The 19,655-nt window shown below is 53.7% G+C and overlaps 1 protein-coding gene across 3 annotated transcripts in view; it reads left to right on the top strand.

The window, feature by feature from the left end:
- Positions 1-19,655, top strand: part of ZBTB16 (zinc finger and BTB domain containing 16) — a 184,089-nt gene that overhangs the window by 122,009 nt on the left and 42,425 nt on the right. For all 3 annotated transcript variants that reach the window (XM_036427821.2, XM_036427819.2, XM_036427820.2), the window contains exon 4: positions 4,341-4,427. In XM_036427821.2, coding sequence (XP_036283714.1) covers positions 4,341-4,427 — 87 coding nt within the window. The remainder of the gene's footprint in view (positions 1-4,340; positions 4,428-19,655) is intronic.

A 19,655-nucleotide genomic window follows, 5' to 3' on the forward strand; every position in this document is an offset into this window, starting at 1 on the left:
TTACGTTTCTTTAACTTTGAAAAACGTGCCTTCCTTGCTCTAACCAGTTTGGCTCAGTGGATAGAGCGTCGGCCTGTGGACTCAAGGGTCCCAGGTTTGATTCCAGTCAAGGGCATGTACCTTGGTTGTGGGCACATCCCCTGTAGGAGGTGTGCAGGAGGCAGCTGATGGATGATTCTCTCTCATCAGTGTTTCTAACTCTCTATCCCTCTCCTTTCCTCTCTGTAAAAAAAAATAATAATAATCAATAAAATATATTAAAATTAAAATTAAAAAATGTGCCTTCCTCTCTAGAATGTAAGCTCCTTGCAGACAGGGATTTGCCTCTGAGAGCCTGGCTGCAATTCCTTTTTGGCATAGATTTAATAGATGACCCTAAGACACATCCCTGCTTACAGGGAGGATGTGGTCAGGAGTGGCCATCCCTGAGCCGTGCCCGGAATTCTCCGGTTCCAGGAGGAGCCCCTGGCAGTGCTGTGGAGGTGAATGCTGCCCATGTGTCTATATGAGCCCGCTGTGTGGCACGGGCACCACCTCCTCCCTTCGCCCGGCCCCCTCCCAGTGAGGCTGTATCCGTGCACTGGTGGCTGAGTGAGGTCACCGTGATGCATTTTGGGAATCGTCACGTGGTTCATAGACATTTGAGTTGCTCTGAATGCAAACCTGACATCATAGGGAAGGCAGCAGCAAACAGCACGTGCACAGCGAACAGGCAGAGACTGTCTTATTGATTAACAGATGAGGCCTCTGTTATCGATCAGAGCTTGCCTAGGACATTTATCACTTTTAATTTCAGGGATGCCAAATATTTCTGCCTCTGAGCCAGCCATTACAGAGGCCGTTTAAAGGTGCAGGCCGCCCTGGGGGAGGGGGCTGCTGCCTCGCTCTGCTGGCCTGAGTGTCCTGGGACTACCTGCTTGGGCCATAGGGCTACCCTGGAGGGAGTTGGCGCTGGGGTGGGGTGTGCTGAGCTCTTGAATGGGAGCTGATGTCCGCAGCACCCGTGTGTGAGGAAGGCTCTGGCCAAGTGGCTGAGGATGGAAACTTGCACACACTCAGCTCAGTTTTGTGACTCCAGCATGATAGGCCTGGAGGGGGAGGGCTTGGAGGATGCCAGCTGTGGTCAGGTCAAGCCAAGCCGGCGGCTGCCTCGGCAGCGAGCGCTGAGGTGCCGCCTTCCTCCGCGCTGTCTGGTGCACACATCCGGCCCTTGATGTCCCACCTGCCTCCTGCCCTTCTCTCGGTCATTAAAGCGGCCCAGACACCACATCCAGGGCTGTCTTCTAGGAACTCCTCCCACCACATCCCTTTGAAGCGGGGCTCTGGCTTCCTGGGGCTTCCCGGCCCCACTTCCCTCCTCAGGCCCCTTCCCCTTCTCTGGGGAGCCATGAGAACTGATAGAACCAAAGAAGAAATACAATGAAAATCAGATCCCTTACAGACACACGGAGAACCATCCTGGCTAACGATTGGGGCTGGGGCCGCTCTGGCCCGTCCACTCTCTGAGGCTCATGCTGCGTCTCCAGGCTCCATGCCTGCCAGCTCTGTGCCACAGGGCGGCTGGTGGATGTCAGGCCTCCCGGCTTTCTTCAAAGCTCTGCAAGCCCCTCCTGGGTCCTGGGATGCCCTCCAGCTTGGAGGGAAAGCCAGAGGGTCATGCTGCTCTCCCTGCTCCTGCAGAAGCCGGCTCCGGCCACCTAGAACAGATGGCAACGCTTCCTTTTAAAGCCCTGAAGGAAAAGTTCCTTCGTATGGCTCCTAGGGCATTTTATCACACGCTCACTCTGTCAGTCAACTAACATCTACTGACCTGCTGAAGGTCAATGCCCTATAGGGCCTGACAGTCCAGACCTCCTCGGGCTCCTTAACCCCTTCACTGGTGAGAACTGGTTACTGGTGTTTAGTTTAAGACTGATGGACAACTTACATTCTGAGTTCTACCTCTTAAGGGTGTGCTGATACTCCTGGTTTTTAACGTTTAAAGAGCAGTAGAACCATTTTTTCCAAATGGAATTTTACACAGAACCTTGATACAGTCAAGGGGTAAGTTGAATTTCTACTTCTTTGATTTGAGAGAAGGCAGCCAGAGCTCACCTCCCTGCCCAGGAGGCATGTCTGTGGGGGCACCAGGAGGCTGGAGGGCATGGGCTGCAGAGCAGAGGCTCTGACATGGGCTGCCAGCTTGGGCTCCACCTCTGCTGCTCCTGAGGGACCCGGGCCAGCTGCTTCAGCCGCCCCAGCTTGAGGCTCTCGGATGCTAAAGGGGGTAGTAATGGCGTGAGGTTTAACAGGTTTTAGGATCTAATGAAAGCGAATGTCCTAAGGACTTAGCATCCTGCAGTGTATGGTAAAGTCTCGGGAAACCTGAGATGCTTTGAAAACACACTGGATTATTTCTGCTACAGCATTCTGCCTCTTAGGAACCCTGATAGAGAAACTGAGGCACAGGCACCCTTAGGGAGCTGCTTAGTCATGCCGGGAGGAGCAAAGGCAGCGGCAGGGGAGGGAAGAGCAGTGAGGGCCGGGTGCTCGGTGCATGCTTTCTCCAGTTTTGTCAATAGAAAGGGCCTGGAATTGATAACAAGTGAGACCAGGTGTCACTCAAGCCCGCAGACTCAGGGAGGATTGAGTGGTGCCAAGGGGCAGTGAGGACAGCTCCCTGCTGAGGCCGGGAAGCCGAGGAGAGGAATTAGAATCAGTGAGGGCCACTGGATCTTCTTGAGCAAGGAAGTGTGAGAGTCACGTGACCGTCAAGGGGAGCCTGCATCTACTGGTTGGCTCCAAGGGCAGTGGCCACCTTGAGTGCTCGGTGACAGTGATGATGGACAGGCAGAGGAAGAGCAGCATCCAGCAGACTCTTTTTTTTTTTTTCTTTTGAGAGAAAACCACCAAGGCTCACACAGGTGCTCTGTGGCTGAGATAACATCTTTAAGACGATGAGCAAGCAGTAAAAAGTCCCGTTGAACTTGATGTTGTGACATTGTCGCTTGGAGCCTTGTGAATAGTGGTTCCAAAAAAGTTTACCAAGTTGAATTGCACTGAATCGATGAGTTGCTCCCACAAGTCGGTACAGTCATGGGTCCCCCTGGGGGTGGAGCCGATGCGTGCTCCCTCCCTCGGGAGCCGCGTGTCCGGAGACGGAGACGGGCCCACAGGGGTTGGTAATGGAGCACGTGCGTCTGAGCAAAAAGAAGGGCTCCCTCCCCCAGGCAGGGGACAAGGGTAGGGAAGCTGATGAGTGAATGAGGAGTAGAGACCGCTGTACCGAGAGGCCGGGACGAGGGGCGAGAATGTCAGAGATGGGGGTGCAGAAGGGGTGCGGAGACCTTGTGATGAGGAGGACTCAGCTCCTCCCACAGCCGGAGCAGCTCCTCCCAGGGCTGGAGCCTGGAGAGCAGAGTGAGGAAGCAGAGACGAGGCAGGAAAGCGAAGCACACCCAGAAGCGCTTTGTGCCCTGGCCGGTGGCTCAGTGGTTAGAGCGCTGGCCCCAGCACCGGAAGGTCACTTGGTTTGGTTCCCAGTCAGGGACCCATGACTGGGTTGTGGATTCAGTCCTGGCCCCTGTCAGGGTCCGAGCGGGAGGCAACCGATTGATGGGTCTCTCTCTCCTCCTCCTTCCTTGCCTTCCACTCCCAAAAAAACCAAGGGGAAGGATGTCCTGGGGTGAGGATTAGCAGACAAACAAAGAAAAAGAAGCGCTTTGTGAGCTATCAGGAGGCGGTTGGACTTTACCCAGAAGGCAGTAGGGAGTCATTCCGGTTTTTAAGTGGCCAGCTGTATGAGTGGCTGGGGAGCTGTGGGTTTAGCTTTGGACACATAGAGGTAGGAGTTATCCAAGTAGAAGTACGTCAGTAATTCCCTTAAAGTTAAGGTGACCACACATCCCGCTTTTGGTGGGACAGTCCCGATTTTTAACAAATTTGGGACTTTTTAAAAATGCTGCGGGACATGGGACAAATTGTTAAAAATTGGGACTGTCCTGCCAAAAGCAGGACGTCTGATCACCTTACTTAAAGTGTAATCTAGGCAGCAGAGCACCCTCCACCCCCTACTCCCCATCCGCACCTGGAGCAGCTTGTCTCTTTTGTCTTAGTCACTCTGATTTTGCTCCCTCTTCTCACTGGGAGGGCCTGCACGGGGCACTTAGCGTTCATGTGGGCAGTGGTTCCAGCGTGAAGGAGGGCTGAGCTGGGCCGGCTGCTGGGGCCTTGGATTCCCTTGGACACGTCACAGGTGTTCACCCCTGCGCCAGGCCCACCTGCATGGTGTGGGCCGAGGACCCCACCTCCTGATGGGATGCCACTCTAGGAAATGACTAACCACCTCCCCTTTCTTTCAGCGGGCGCCAAAGCCTTCGTCTGCGATCAGTGCGGTGCCCAGTTCTCGAAGGAGGACGCCCTGGAGACACACAGGCAGACCCATACAGGTGAGTCGGCTTCGATCCCCCTTCTCCAGCTCCTGCACAGTGTGACCGCACATGGAGGTGAGGCAGCCCGGCCGCACCCGCTTCCAGCCAGGCGACATCCAGGCATCTCCCGGGGACCAGTGGGGGTGGCTGGGCAGGTGTGGCTTTGGCCCCGAAGAGCATTGCCCTGGATTAGGCCGAATCTCTGTCTCTAACAGGCCCCTGAGCTCCATCTTCTCAGAGACCTCTTGCACTTTTGTCAGGATCTTTGAACGTCCACGATGTTGTCTAAGCATCCCCGTCCTCTGAAGGGTCAGGAAACCCGTTATCCCTGTGACCAGCTCTGACACCCTTGCACAGCCCAGTGGCTGGTCCCCCATCTGCGAGGGTAGAGTCCTGGACTACAGGAAAGCAGTCTGCACTCAGGGTGAACAAGCTCAGCACTGTCCTCGTCATGGGTGTGCCTCCCACTTACGGGACACTCCTGAGGTGCCAGGCACGGGTCTCAGTGTCCCTGCCTGGCCAGCCTCTCAGTAAACGTGTGAGGTCGGAGGTGACTCCCAGGTCAGAGATGAGGAAACCGAGGCTCAGAGGACGGAGGTGACTTGCCTGGGTGAGTGAGGACGGGAGTGGACAGCTTAAACCTCCTGGGATTAAACCCAGCTCACCTCTTAGCTCTGCCACTTCCTGTTTGTGGGACCATGGGAAAGTTACTTAAACTCCCTCAATTTTGGTTTCCTCACCCGTTTGGAAAGTGGAGTAAGGACAGTCCCTACCTCACAGCATAGAGAGTTGTAGGGATTAAATAAGATGTTCTATTTGGGGTGCTTTGCAGGAGGTTTGGTGCTTAATAAGCATTCAATTCATAGTAATAGATGTATTTAATTTAATAAGTATGTGTTGCATTCCTACAACATTCCTGGCACTGTTGGGCCATTGAGGGATAGTGACATAGGTGAGAGGCAAAGCTGCTCATGGTACTGTGACCTAACAGGGCGAGCATACAGGCAAATAGGTGTCTGATACCCTGCACAGTATCATAAGTGCCAGTAAGAACACGTAAAGCAGGGTTCGGGTGGAGAGTGATGGGGGGATGGTTTTAATGAAATGGCCCGGGAAGGCCTCCCTGAGAAGGTGGCATCTGAGCAGAGTCCTAAAGGCAGGGAGGGAGCCGCACGGAGCTTTCAAATGCTAGCGGACCACAAGCTGATCAGAGACTTGTAGTTATAAAATACAAAGAACTCTTATGACTCAGCAATAAAAATAGAAATAACCACCATTAAAAATGGACAGAGGATCCGATAGACATTTCTCCAGAAATAGACCAGTAGCCCAGGGAGGGACGCTCGGCCCCGTGAGCGTCAGAAACTACAGATCAAAATCTCAGCGCGGGCCGGCTTCCCCGGAGCAGGATGTGGCTGTCACAAAAGTGCGTCGGCGAGGAGGCCGGTGAGGATGTGGAGAAGTCAGAGCCCCCCCGCTGCTGGTGGGAGTGCGGACTGGACGGGCGCTCTGGGAAAACAGTCTGGTGGCTCCGCCAAAGGTTAAACACAGTCACCGTAATGCAGGGCAGGGCCACTCCTAGGGGTGCACCCAGGAGGAACGAGCACACACGGGTACACAAGAATGTGGGCACACGTTTATAGCAGCATTATTCACAGTCGTCAGAAGGCAGACTAACCAGTGTCTGCCCACTGATGACTGGATGAACATGCCATGGAATACTATTTGGCTGTGAAAAGGAACGAGGTACTGATACATTCCACACACAGGTGAACCTTAAAAGCATCGCGCTCTGTGAAAGAAGCCACATGGTATCCGATTTCACGCATGTGAAACACCCGGAGGAGGCAAGTCCATAGACAGAAAGGAAACGGGGGTTCCTTTTCGAGGGAAAATGTTCTAAAACTGTGATGGTTACACAACTCTGAATGTATTAGAAACTATTGAACTGTGTACAGTCACTCGTAATATGGGTTGGAACTGCGTGTCCACTCACACACAGGTCTTTTCCAGGAAATGGCTGTGCTGTTTGTGCTCTGTGGTTGGGAGACCGCGGATACGGAGGGCTGGCAGTATGCATTGATCTATGCCATTTTACATAGGGGACTTAAGATCGTGGGTCCTGGGGGACAACTGAGTTTTGGGGAGTTAACAGTTATACACGGATTTTCAACTGCAACGGAAGGTCAGCGCCCCTAGACCCCCGTTGGTCACAGGTTAGCGGTGCTTCGAAAGCATGAATTGTACAATGTGTGGTACGTGAATTACATCTCGGTAACGCTGCACACACCTGCATACTCCATGCACGTGCACACACCTGTTTCAAGTGTCCAGTTCAGCGGTTTCGGTATATTACTCTGTTAATTTTTAAGGCAGTGGTAAAACATCTGTAACATGAATTCGCCATTTCTAACAGTTTTTAACTACCGACCCCAGCCTGTTTTCAGAGCCTGGGTTTTGCACTGGCTTTGGAAGTCAGCATGTGTCCTCGGACCAGGGACTTTCTAGGACTGATGAAGTGACAAGAACCTGAGAGAGGTCAGCCCTTTCCGGGAAAGGGTGGTTTACTGTTCAAAGAGAGGTGATTGGAAAGAGCCTGGAGTTGGAGTCAGAAGTCTAGGGTGGGGCTCTAACCCGCGGCCTGGTAGGGGAGTCACCTTGTCTTGTTGCTCGTCTTTCTGCCCGTCAAGTCCCCTCGCCTGCGGGAGGAGTCTAGTGGGTCCCTCCTGCGACACAGGTAGGCCCAGCCCCTCAGCCTCCTTTTGCTTCTCCTCCAAGCTGAGTACTTGGATTGCGTGAAAGGGGAAACAGTTGAGCCCCAATTAAGGCCGAGAGACCAAGGTGGGTGCTCGGAGAAAGGCGCCCTACCCTCCTGGGTGTGGTGTGGGCACGCTCCCCCAGCGGAGAGGGACGCCTCCTAGTGCCACCGGGCAGAGGTGAACAGCGACCTATCCTCAGCAGAGGGCTGGCACCCAGGCAGCTCTTCCTGACACATGGCAGAGTTCAGGTGTCGCTTTTAGTGCTGTTTCCACAGAACCCACACGGCTTCAGCCTTCTCTATAACCAGTCATTGGAGAAACACAACTTGAAATTCAGTTGTCATCTTCGTTCTCAAAAAGGGACTTCAGGGCGGGAAGAGGCCTGGTGGTGAGGAATGCTGGGAGGGGGGCTGGGGAAGCCAGCGGGTGCTGGAGCTGTGGAGAGCCAACAAGAAAGCAGGAGAGAGCTCTGGAAAGGAGGAGGAATGGAGGCCCCGGAGAGTAAAGTAATGGGAGTGCCGCCTTATACTTCTGATTCCTTAGTTTATAAAACTCTTTCCTGTAGTAAACCCATTTAACAGAGGAGAAAACGAAGGTCTAGAAGCCACCCCCTAGAATAGGGGTGTCGAACTCAATCAGAGAAGGGGCCAAAATCTAAAATCCAGCCTAAATTGCGGGCCGAATGGTTTACTGAACAGTCATAAACTGTCATTGTGATGGAAACGCAGCGGAGTGCAGTGATGACAGCGCAGTGCGGGCCACATTGCAAGGCCTGGCGGGACGGATTTGGCCTGCGGGCCTTGTGTTTGACACATGTGCCCTAGAAGGTGGAGAGCTGGAACTTGACCCAACTCCAACGCCCATGCTCTTCCCACGACTCCTCAGCTGCCTGCACATTGATTTGCTGTTTAAAGAGAGCATGTCAGAGACCATTTAGCTCATTGATCTCTGATCCGTTTGATTAAGAATCCTCAACTTGCCCTACCCGATTTGGCTTAGTGGATAGAGTGTGGTCGGCCTGCAGCCCGAAGGGTCCTGGTTTGATTCTCGTCAAGGGCACGTACCTCGGTTGGGTGTGTGCAGGAGGCAACTAATCAATGTTTCTCTCACATCGATGTTTCTCTCGGTCTTTCCCTCCCTCTTCCACTCTCTCTCTTAAAAAAAAAAAAAAAAAAAAAAAAAAATCAATGAAAAAAATCCTGGGGTGAGGATTAAAAAAAAAAAGAAGCATCTTCAGCACCCCGATGCCCACGTGCCCCTCCTGAGAGGATACAATTTCCCTGAAACAGACTGGGTCTGGAGTTCCCTGGCTCAGGCCGCCCTGGGGAACTCGCAGAGTTAGCGTAGCATTGCGTCAGATGAGTGATGGTGGGCCGTACAGGTATTCTTGACACTAGAAATTTAGTAAAAAGTATTTCCTTTTACATTTTAGCCAAAAACTGTCATCTTTTGACCCTTTTGTTGTCGTTGTTAATCCTCACCTGAGGATATTTTTTCCATTGATATTTAGAGAGAGTGGAAGGGAGAGGGAGAGACAGAGAGAAACATATCGACTGGCTGCATCCTGCAGGCGGCCCCAGAGATTGAGCCTGCAACCAAGGTATTGAATACATACCCTTGACCAGAATCGAACCCAGGGACCCTTCAGTCTGAGGGCCGACACTCTCTCCACTGAGCCAAACCGGTCAGGGCCAACATCTGACGCCGCTGAGCCTGGAAATCTGTCACGGAGTGTGTGACCCCACCTTGTCCCCTCCCTCCAAGGTCTTGGTGAGCTCAAGCTGGGGCCCTGGGAGGCCACACGGTGGTTGGGCTGGGCTCCGGCTTTGTTGCCACACTTCAGCGTTCTGTTTTGGTACAGGGAAGACATCGAGGAGGTAAACAGAGATCACTTTACACCTTTTATATTATGACAAATACATATTGCAAAACACTGCTGCTTTCAAAATGTTTGGGTGGCAGAGCAGTGAGGAATTAGCAGCTACACAGCTCCCGAGATGCTGGTACTTCATTCACACATCAGAACTTTTTGACACTTTTCAGCAAAATAGAAAGTGAGAAAGCACACACACACACACCACACACACCCCACATACACACCACACGCACACGCACGCGCATACACACATGCCCAGCGCACCACTTAGATTCTATATCAGGAAGGTCTTAAATTAGGAAGGAGTTCTTTAAGTGCAGATAAACTGATAAATACCATTAATGGCTTAATTTATACTGTGGGTTTGAAATTTGACACATGGACACTATCTTGGCTCAGGAAACACAAGTGGGTTTGTGCCAGAGGTTTTAATGACCGATCAGTAATATAAATTGCTGCATCACTGCACAGAAATAGCTTCTCCGTGTCATTTGATCTGGAAACTTCTCTGGCCAGGCAGCAGTTAATAAATTTAAAAATAATTACCCTCTTTATTCAAAGTCAAACTAATGAGGAGTGGTTTTTACAAATCATAACGTTGTCTAGGCCACTGTACATCCCCAGGGGGGACTTGAATGGACCTGAGGGCAGCAGATGGCCTGGGTGGCATGAGTTAGAGGGCAGCTGGCTGGAGCAGTCTTCAGCATGCCCCGTGGAGTGTGGGAGGGGCGGGGGGTCAGCAAGGAGTGACCTGGAGGAGCCTTCAACTCTTTTAATCCATATGTAGGGGACTCGGAGCAGCCACCCTTCCTGTGACCTGAACGTGGGGAGAGGGGCTGGTGCTGGTGGGAGGCCGGCCAGCGCCCGTGGAGGAGGAGAGGCAGGTGTGCACATGGCTGGCTCCTGGGGGACAGCGGACCTGCCCAAAGGCAGGGAGGGGACTGGACGGCCTCTAGAGTGCTTTGCTCCCGGACAAGTGTGGGCCCTCACCGGGCGGAGCAGGTGTGTCTTGCAGGCCTCGGGGAAGAGGGACCAGGAGCTGACGTCAGAGTGTGAAGTTCAGGTTTTCTGTGCATGGCGACCCCCGAACTTGGGAGCCTGAACTTCACTTAGGCAAATGCCAGCCCCATCGCTTTCTCGGTGTACGATGTTGGGGAGGCTGCTTAACTTCTCTAAGCCCTGGCTTCCTCTTCGTCGCGTGGCCAGTGATGGCGTCTGTCCTGTGAGGCGTGTTGTGAGGAGTAACTTGACAGTTCAGTGCAGGCCTGGTGCAGAGTGAACACTGGTGTGGGGGTATCATCCTCATGCCCCATCGGCAGCCGTGGGGGGCACCGGTTCCCCACCACCGGGCGGGAGCGGTGAAGGGCCAGGCTGGTGGCAGCGGTGGGGGAGGAACAGGATTGGTGGGATCTCCCAGGATCCCTGCCTTGTCCTCGGACCGGGCCGTGTCCCCTGGCCCACAGACCTGACAGCCACTGGCCCATCCACGTGCAGTTGGGAGAGCTGAGGGCAAATGAGGTTCTTCTGCATGTTAAACAGCCTCACAGAGCAGGTTCTTATTTTAAGGCTCTGGTGTGTGGAATGCCTGGGGGAACCATTCCTTACCCACACAGATGCCGTAGACACCCAGGTCAGGCGCACCGCGGAGCGGGATCAGCACAGCACGGAGGAGGTGTCTGGCCCGGAAGGACATCTCACAGGAGGCCTCCTCGGGGGGTGCCCTGGAAGGCCCAGGCATCCCGCGTCCCCACTGGTGCGCTGGCCCCTGTCAGTGACTGTCAGGAACCTGGGTAATCGGGAGCTTCCGCCTTCTGTATGCAGGGCCCTCCTAATGGCTAAAGTCACCACAGGGTAAGAGTTCTGGGGCTAGGAATCTCCAGGGAATCCTGGGGGCCCCAGACACTGGGTTGAACGGGACCTCTCGACTTGTCCCAAAGCAGTTCTGCTCTCTCCTCCAGCCCCTCACTCGCCGCATTGGCCCGCAGTCAGCGACCTGGATTTGCTGCCGATCAGAGTACTCCATGCAGCTGGTTCATTTCGTTATTTCTCATTCACGTCCCAAGTTTCAGAGTACCTACTATGTGAAGGGCTTGGGTAAACCCAATACCCGATGGTGAACAAAGCTGCCTTTCTGAGGGCTGCAGTGCGGTGGGGGGAATGAACGTGCGGGTGAACCAGCCTTGGGAACAGAGGGCATAGCTGTGTTCTCATGGGCACTGAGGAGTTATGATTTATTAAGGCCTCACGGCAGCCCCAAAACATAGACACTCTTTTCTCCCTGTTCTTCCCTACGGAAAGCAGACCTGGACAGGTAAAGGAAGGCCAGCCCAGGAGGGAGCTAGAAAGCAGGCCTCGGGCTCCTGCATCCCAGAGCCCGTGTTATCCCTCCCCAGGGGGTGTGAGCATTGACCTCATGTGCAGACCAGGGGGTCACCTCTGCCCGCCAGCAGCCTAGGGAACAAGGGCTCAGAGCCCATATTTGCAGAAGGGGTCAGTGAAGAACAAGCAAGCCAAGCAAGAGTTAGGACCCAGGAGTTCTTCCAGTCCGAGATTCCCTCCGCCCTGACTGCAAAGGAAGGGGCTTTCTTTCGCTGGCCTAGGAAAGGCGGCCGAGTTCCCACAATCCTGGGTCACGCAGGAAGCCATCCAGGCAGATGCAAATGTTGAGATGCCGATTCTCCCCTCCCTGTGGCGGCTGCAAGAGGGTCCTGCAGACCAGAAACCACTCACACCCCTGGCGAGGGCCAGCAGCGGTGCTGTGGGGTCTGCTGCCCCTTGGGCAGGGAGCGGGGGCTGGAGGGACCCTTCCCAGGGCCCTCACGCTTCCCCTGCGAGGGGAGGGAGGCTGGGAGGCACCATCCTGCAGCATCGGAAGGAGGCGGCGGCGAGGCACACGCTCCACAGCTTGTGTGACCACCCGTGGAAGATGCTGAGTTGCAGACCCCTCTCTCCCCCTGACATGTGAACGGTGCTTTGGGCAAGCTCCGGGGTCAGTCTCTGGCTCCGACTCCAGATGGAGAGCGAAGTCCTTGTCTGAGGACTTTCTGTGGCAGGTGAGCGCGGGAGGGGTGGCCGGAGCCCCAGGCGGGGAGGGGACATAACGGGTAGCAGGCGCATTCCTTCCCTTGGGAGTGGCGGCCAGCTCTGCTCCTCTCCTGCCCAGGCCCTGGCAGGGGGGGCAGCCCTGGCACCGAGTGAGCGCTTCAGGGTGGCTGGCCTCGGTCCCACCGCAGGAGGAAAACCGGCAGCTGTTCCTCCCAAGGTCAGCCTCCGGGTGCCCGGCCCGGAGAGGCTGGGGCCAGCAGAGGGGCCAGCAGAGGAGGAACAAGTTAATCTGCTTAAAACTTTACGTGGAGAAAGAGGCAGGCCGGGCTTCCCTGCCCGTGCGGAGGGCAAGGTCATCCGTAGACACGTGGGCTCCGTGCAGGTCGGCGTGACCTCCGCGTTGAACACAGAATAGCGTCTGACTTTTCTAAATATCAAGGGTGATTTGGATAGCGTTTCACGCGGTGCGCCAAGAAATCGAACCCGAGGAAGCCGGAGCCCGGGCGGCCGGGACGTCAGCGGCTGGGGGAGGGGAGTCATGTGCTGCCAGCAGCGTGCGCCGGACCCAGGCTTGGCCCCGATTGATGCCGTTCCCATAAAGGCATGCTCCATGCCTAATATAGACTTTTCTCTCCCAGCACCGGGTGCCGGCTCCGCGGGGCTGCGCGCCGAGGGGTGGGGCAGCTCAGCCCAGCTGTCACCTGGTGGCCCAGACCAGACCTGCTTCCCTGCTGTTCCCCCTCGTGGCTCCCGGGCCCTGCTAGCCACCTTCTGGGTGGGTCCCTGGTGCTGCTGTTCAGTGGATAAACTACCTTTAGGACGGTTTTAAGTTTGCTCCTGTATGGGAAACTACAAACCGAGCGGAAGGTGCCGACCCTTCAGGCTCCCGCCCCACTCCTGCCCAGCCTTCCTGCCAGCAGCATCCTCCCCCGAGGGGCATGTCATCCCCCCCCCCCCCAAGTCAACAATTTACACGATGGTTTCGTCTTGTCCCCGCCATGGTTGTATCCTACGGAACAGTCCGGCTGTCCTACAAACCCTCCTGGCTCTGTCCACACCCTGGTGGCTTTTAGGTGAGGCGTCACTGCTCTGGGCTTCAGTGGTTCCTGACATTGAGGTTTGAGGAGGAAAACTGGCCCCAGATTGGTTTGGTTAAGAAAAAAAAAAAAAGGCTGTAACTGTCAAAGCCGGTTTGGCTGAGTGGATAAAGCGTCAGCCTGCGGACTGAAGGGTCCCGGGTTCGATTCCGGTCAAGGGCATGTACCTTGGTTGCAGGCACATCCCTAGTAGCGGATGTGCAGGAGGCAGCTGATCGATGTCTCTCTCTCTCATCGATATTTCTAACCGTCTATCCCTCTCCCTTCATCTCTGTTAAAAATCAATAAAAATAGATTTAAAATAAAATAAAAGAAAAAAAGGCTGTAAGGCACGCTGTCGTAAACACAGGTGTCTGCCTTGTGCCAGACGTGTGCGGGGCCGTCAGCGGTCCAGCAGCAGAAATGGCGTGAGCACGGTCGTGGGGGCAGCGTGGCATTGGGGAACAAGGATGCAGTAGGAGGAAGAGGAGAACCGAGTGCTCACCCTGGCCCGTCACCGGCCTGCTTTATGACGTGGGACAAAATCCTTGGTTTGTTTGCCTCCCAGGGGTTGGGTGTAGGAATTGGGGGGGGAGTGCTATGTGGGGGTTTTGCGGTTCCAACCACAGCCTGAGATCCTGACCTTGTCTGGTGGCCTGCATTGTTCTCGGCCTTGGTTTTCCCACCTGTAAGCCACGTGAACAATCTGTGCTGTCATAAGGACGGAGCTAAATACCGCGTGGACAGAGCTCAGCCCCATGGCGGGGGTGGGGGGGGGGGGGGCAGCGCCCCTGCCTTCAGTGTGGCTGCTCCGTCATTACTTTTAACGCTCCGTCTCTCTCCCTCCTCAACAGGTAAGTGTGTGCGTCGCTGTATTTAGAAGCTTTGTCAGTAAAATCTTAAGTGTACACTGTGTGTGAAGAAGGGACTAAAGATGATCTTTTGCCTTTTTTTTTATATATATATATTTTTCTTGACTTCAGAGAGGGAGGGGGAGAGAAACATCAATGATGAGAATCATGGGTCAGCTGCCTCCTGCACACCCCCTGTTGGGGATTGAGCCCCCAACCCGGGCGCGTGCCCTGACTGAGAATGGAACTGTGACCTCCAGGTTCCTAGGTTAACGCTCAGCCACTGAGCCACGGTCTTTTGCCTTTTAAACCTATTCTGGAATGTGAGGAGAATGACAGAATGTGACCCGAGGACTGTTGCTTGGGGTTGGCACTGTGCCTAGACTTCCGCCTGTTGGGGACGGTCTGAGGCAGTTGTTGGTTGTTGCTGCACCTCCAGGCGGGTCACTGCCTGGCGGCAGGAATGGGGCTCAGAGAGGCTTAGCGGCTCGTTCAGCGGGGACCCGGTTTGGGGACAGTGGTGAGTCCAGTGGGACTTTCGGGGCAGCCAGTGTCCTCACTGTCCAGAGCTGCTCCTTCCCTCACAGCATTGCCCGCTCCAGCTCCCGCCTGTCCTCAGGCCCAATGCCAGCCCACTCGGCTCCCCGCACCCTCCATGGCCACTCAGCCCTCCGCCCACTCAGCCCTTCGCCCACTCAGCTCTCCGCACCCTCCATGCCCACTCAGCCCTCCACACCCTCACCTGGCCCTGCAGCTCTCCTGTCTCCCTTCTCTGCTGCCTTCCAGCTCCTGCCCCGTCCTCCCTGCTGCCCCCCTTCCCCCTGGAGACAGCACCACTGCCCCGTGACAGAAAGGAGTTAATAAAAACCAATGTGTAACCGAAACTTGAAAACCCATAAATCGCCTTGTTTTTTCTAGGATGTTGGTAGCATTTTGATTTAATAGTTGGACAAACACAAGGGCCTATTTTATTCAGAGTTTACAGGCCTCAAGGCTGTTATTCCTCCAAATTTAATGGCATTGAAATTGCAGGGTTTGCTATAATTTGCCTATCGCTTTCTGCTCCGCCATTGATGTTTATTGTCGGCGGGATGGAATCTCGCTCCCACTCACTTAGATAACATGTCTGTTAAACATTTAGATAATTGTACTGTCATTAACTTGTCACATCATTGTAGAGACTCAAAACAGAGGCAGGGTAAGTAGAGGTACCGGAGGGGTGGGGGTGGCGGGAGGAGGCAGGGGAGGAGGAGGGGGCCCCTCCCGAGTTAAACCACAGGAGGTGAGGGCTGGTTTCAGCCTTGGTGTTGCGCGGGGGCGTCTGAGTTAGGGAGTGCACTGCAGAGCTGTGCTGGCCCCTGGGCCCGAGCGGCAGTGCTCCGAGACCCTCGGTGTCCTCTCATCCCCAGCATTGGCCTTCAGCTTCCCAAGACCCATCCTCTAGCTTCCCTCAGGGATGCTGAGAACAATATGATATGTAATTACAGCACATGGAGAACAGCCCACCTGTCCAAAGGTAAGGGATCTGTCGATTATGGAACCGGAGTTAGAAAGATGTGCGTGGTGTTTGGGTGAAAAAAGCCAGTTAGAGGAAACAGGTTATAGAGTGTGATCCCGTTGAGTATGAAATACAGAGCCTTCTAGTGAGATTATGGAAGGCTCTGTATCTTTTAACAGTGATTATCTTTAGAGAATGGAATTACAGAGCAAAGAGGGTTTTACTTTGCTTTATCTACTTCTGAATGATAATTATTAGTATGGCCCTGGCCCGTTTTGCTCAGCGATTAGGACTGTCAGTCTGCAGACCAAAGGGTCTCTGGCTCAATTCCTGCTCAAGGCCACGCATCTCGGGTGCTGGTTCTCCAGCGCTTGCGGGAGGCAACTAATCAATGTGTCTCTCTCACTTGGATGATTCTCTTTCTCCCTCTCCTCCTTCCCTTTCATTCCCTCTAGAAATCAATGGAAAAAATACCCTCCGGTGGGGATTAAAAAAAACCCCACACAAAACACCAAAAAATAATAATAATTATTTATTTTTATTTATTATATAACCATTAGTCACAGGCACGTATCATTTATATAAATTTAAAAAGTAACTTCACAGTATAAATAAGAAAAATATCACCCTTGAGTCTCAGTTTTTCTGTGGAGAAGGACTTCTTAAAACAAAGGCTACACGTGCAACTAGAGAGATTTGAGAGGGACCCATCAACATCTCAGTTGCACTGGCAGGTGCCTCAGTTTCCCACTGTGAGGACAGGTAAACGCCTGGGGATGGGCCGGGGCCAGCACTCCCAGGTCCCAGCAGCTGTCCCAGCTCCCCGAGGGCCGGGCAGAGGGAGTGGGCAGCAGAGGCTGTCCTTACACCTCAGTGAGGACAGGCCACACCTGGGTGGGTGCCAGGCCTGGGGTAAGTAGCCGTGAGCTCCCATTCCTCAGAATGGGGAATTCTGGGAGCAGCTAACTGTCACGGAGCTTGGCATCTAAAACGACCCCCCAGAAATTCTGTGGTGTGTGTGTCCCCTGACCCCAGGTGGGTGGCCGGTGTGGCTGCGGCCTGTCTGCCTGGCTGGGGACACGGTGCTCCCTCCTGCATCCCAGGGCCTGCTCTGTGACCTGGGCCAAGAGAACTCGCTAGGCGCTCCTCACGGCCGGCACACACCAGGGACACACGGGAAGGGAACAAGGCATACCGCGGCCATGATTGTCCTGTAAATAATGCAGGTGTTTGGGTCTGTAAGGGGCCACAAGGCAAATATTTCATAGGCTGTAAGCTAAATATGCTTATATTTAGAAAAGCAGCTTAAATATTTCATATGCTGCGGCTCAGATTCCTGCTTAGTGGATGAAGGACTGGTGAGGGAGGCCCGAGGGGGAAGGTGGGGATGCGGCAGAGCCCTGGTAGAGGGGCAGAGGAGGAGAAACCTTTGCAGTAGAATACTTTGCGGTAAAAGTATGTGTGTGAGATTGGGCTGCAGCAAAGACAGGCAACTCTCAGTTACTGGGAACCCACGTAGTTGGAAGGCTCAGATTTTTTTAAAGCATTGTCAAATACCCTGTGTTTTTCTTTAATGTGAGACACACATGATAACGTAAGAAAAAGCAACTATTTTGAAAAAGCAACTTCCAACCCAAGAGAATTGAGACCATTCTTCTATATAAAAACTTATACCTGAGTGTTCATAGGTTCATAATAGACAAAAAAACAAAAACAAACAAAAAAAAACAGACAAAAAAAAAAACTATTCGAATATCCATCAGCTGATGAGCAGATAAACAAATGTGGTCTATCCACACAATGGAATATTATGCTAGGCTAATACGCAAATCGACCAAACTGTGGAACAACCGGTCCCTATGACATACACTGACCATAGGGGGAGCACCACTCAGCTAGAAGCTGGGCTCAGGTCTGGCGAGTGCAACAGCAGTGGCTGGAGCCTTCCGAGGCAGTGCTAAGTACCCCTCAAGGGATGTCCTCCTGCCAGCTTAGGCCCGCTCCCCGCAGATGGATATCCCCCAAGGGGTCCCAGACTAGAGGGCGCAGGCTGGCCTGAGGGGACCCTCCTCCCAGTGCACAAATGTCGTGCACCAGGCCTCTAGGTTAGCCATAAAAAGGAGCTCAGTACTGACACTCTTTACAATATGACGAATGTTGAAACCAGCATGGAAGAAGCTGAGCACAGAAGGCTACGTACCGTATGATTCCGTGTGTGTGAGATGTTCAGAGTAGGCACACCTCTAGAGAGGCAGCACATTAGTAGTCGCTAGGGTGGAGGCGAGGAGAGGATGGAGAGTGACAACAGATGTGTGTGGTTTCTTTTGGGGTGAAAATGTCCTGGAATTAGTGTGGCTGCTGTTTGTACAACTTTGTGAGTACATCCAAAGCCATTGAACCATATACTTTTACTTTAAAAGGTGAATTTTGTGACTTGTGGATTATCTTTCAACTACAATGAAGAAACAGATTCCAGGTATTTGTGGGATTTCACAGGCTCAGCAGGAGCCTGGCCCTAACCCTAACGCTGCTCACCACAGGCCTTTCCGGATGGGGGCGGTCTGTATGCCGGTGGGCGACCTTCCAGCGGGGCACCAGCCTGTCCTCGCAGGCAGCAAGAAGTAGGGTGGCTCAGGTACCCCCGTCCTCCGTTTTCAGAACTGGGAAGGAGGATGTGCCTCCAACACCCACAGAGCCCAGGGGCAGGGAGCTGCCTTCCGTGAGGGTCTCGGAGAAAAGCCGGCCTCCTGGCGCCTGGCGGGGCGCTCTGGCCAAAGGCAGGACGGGACAGCCTGGGCCGGTTTTAAGAAAAGAATCACTCAGCAAAGTAACATGTGCTTAGTGTGGAGAACGTAGAAAATACACTCAAACAAAAGAGATGTGTCCCCTGAGGTCCCACCATCGTTTCCAGTTTTTTTGTAAATAATACTCAGGTGTTTGGTAGCCTGTTCCTCCAGTGCCAGCAAACCTGGGTCTTGCTGGTGTATTTTCGTGGTTTCCTAGCCGTCTCCCCAGCCCCGTTCACCTTTTTCTGTAGGCTTCGAGTGCTGGCTTGGGTGCTGGGACGCCCCTTTGCCCTCCATGCTTGGGGAAGGGGGGAGAGAGGGAGGCAGGCCTCATGTCTGAAGGACCTTCCAGGGACTGCAGGCGGGAGCGGAAACTGACAGAGGCAGCACGGTACCCCCTCTTACCTGCCACTGCTCTGCTCTGTCCACAAGACACACTGCGCTGGCCAGGCATGCTAGAGGCAGCGTCCACTCGGCCATTCTAGGCGAGCTGGAGATGCTGGAATGTCCCCGAGCCTCCCATTTCATCCTCACAGGAGCTCTTCCCCTTTGGTTTCCTAGCCTTGCAAATGGCTGCTCGCCTGGGCAGGACCTGGGCAGGTAATTCATGTCCTCTGCTTTGTTAAGGAATGGCACTGCGCCCATCGATGTCTTTACCAAATTAAAACCCAGCCTTAGGTACCAAGTTAAGCATCTCCACCTGTTAAGTTGTCCCAGGTCCAGCCAGGGGAGCTCTCTCATGCAGGACACCCCAACAGGTGTCAGGAGCGGGCTTTTCTCTCCGAATTTCCTTCTCTCAACAGTTGGAAAAGTAACTTCACGGAGGGTTGCAGGTTTGGGTCAGACGCAATGTTCCCTGCTCCCCGCTAGGAGAAGATCCATTTCAGATTGGAAATGGCTTTGTCTCTAAGTGCCCATTGTCAGATGGGATGCTCATTCCCCTCAGCCAAACAAATATAACGCGTTCCAGCCCCGGCACGAATTTTCTATTACTGTTTCACAGGACTCCAGAGAGTTTTAAGATAGCAATTTGATTAAGCTTATGGGGAAGATCCCATCAGATAACATTCTTTTTCTGCAGGTAGAGATAATGTGTTGGAGTATTAAGTATGTTTTAAAGGTAATTATCTTTTCCATATTCATTTTAGTTACAGGAATTGAAAAGGGGGAGACTTTGCACCTGAAAGCTGCCCCCTGGGCCCTGGAGTCACTGGGACGGCTCTCCTCTGAGAAGCGCACTTGAGGTTTTTGACAAATGAATGAGTGCTATGGGTTTTTCTGCTTTGAAATGGCTCCGGCTCTGGCTCCAGAGAGGTGTTCCAGAAGGCGGAGTCCGGGCCTGACTTCAGCTGGCC

Source organism: Pipistrellus kuhlii, unplaced genomic scaffold, assembly GCF_014108245.1.
Source record: "Pipistrellus kuhlii isolate mPipKuh1 unplaced genomic scaffold, mPipKuh1.p scaffold_m20_p_9, whole genome shotgun sequence".
Lineage (NCBI taxonomy): Eukaryota > Metazoa > Chordata > Mammalia > Chiroptera > Vespertilionidae > Pipistrellus > Pipistrellus kuhlii.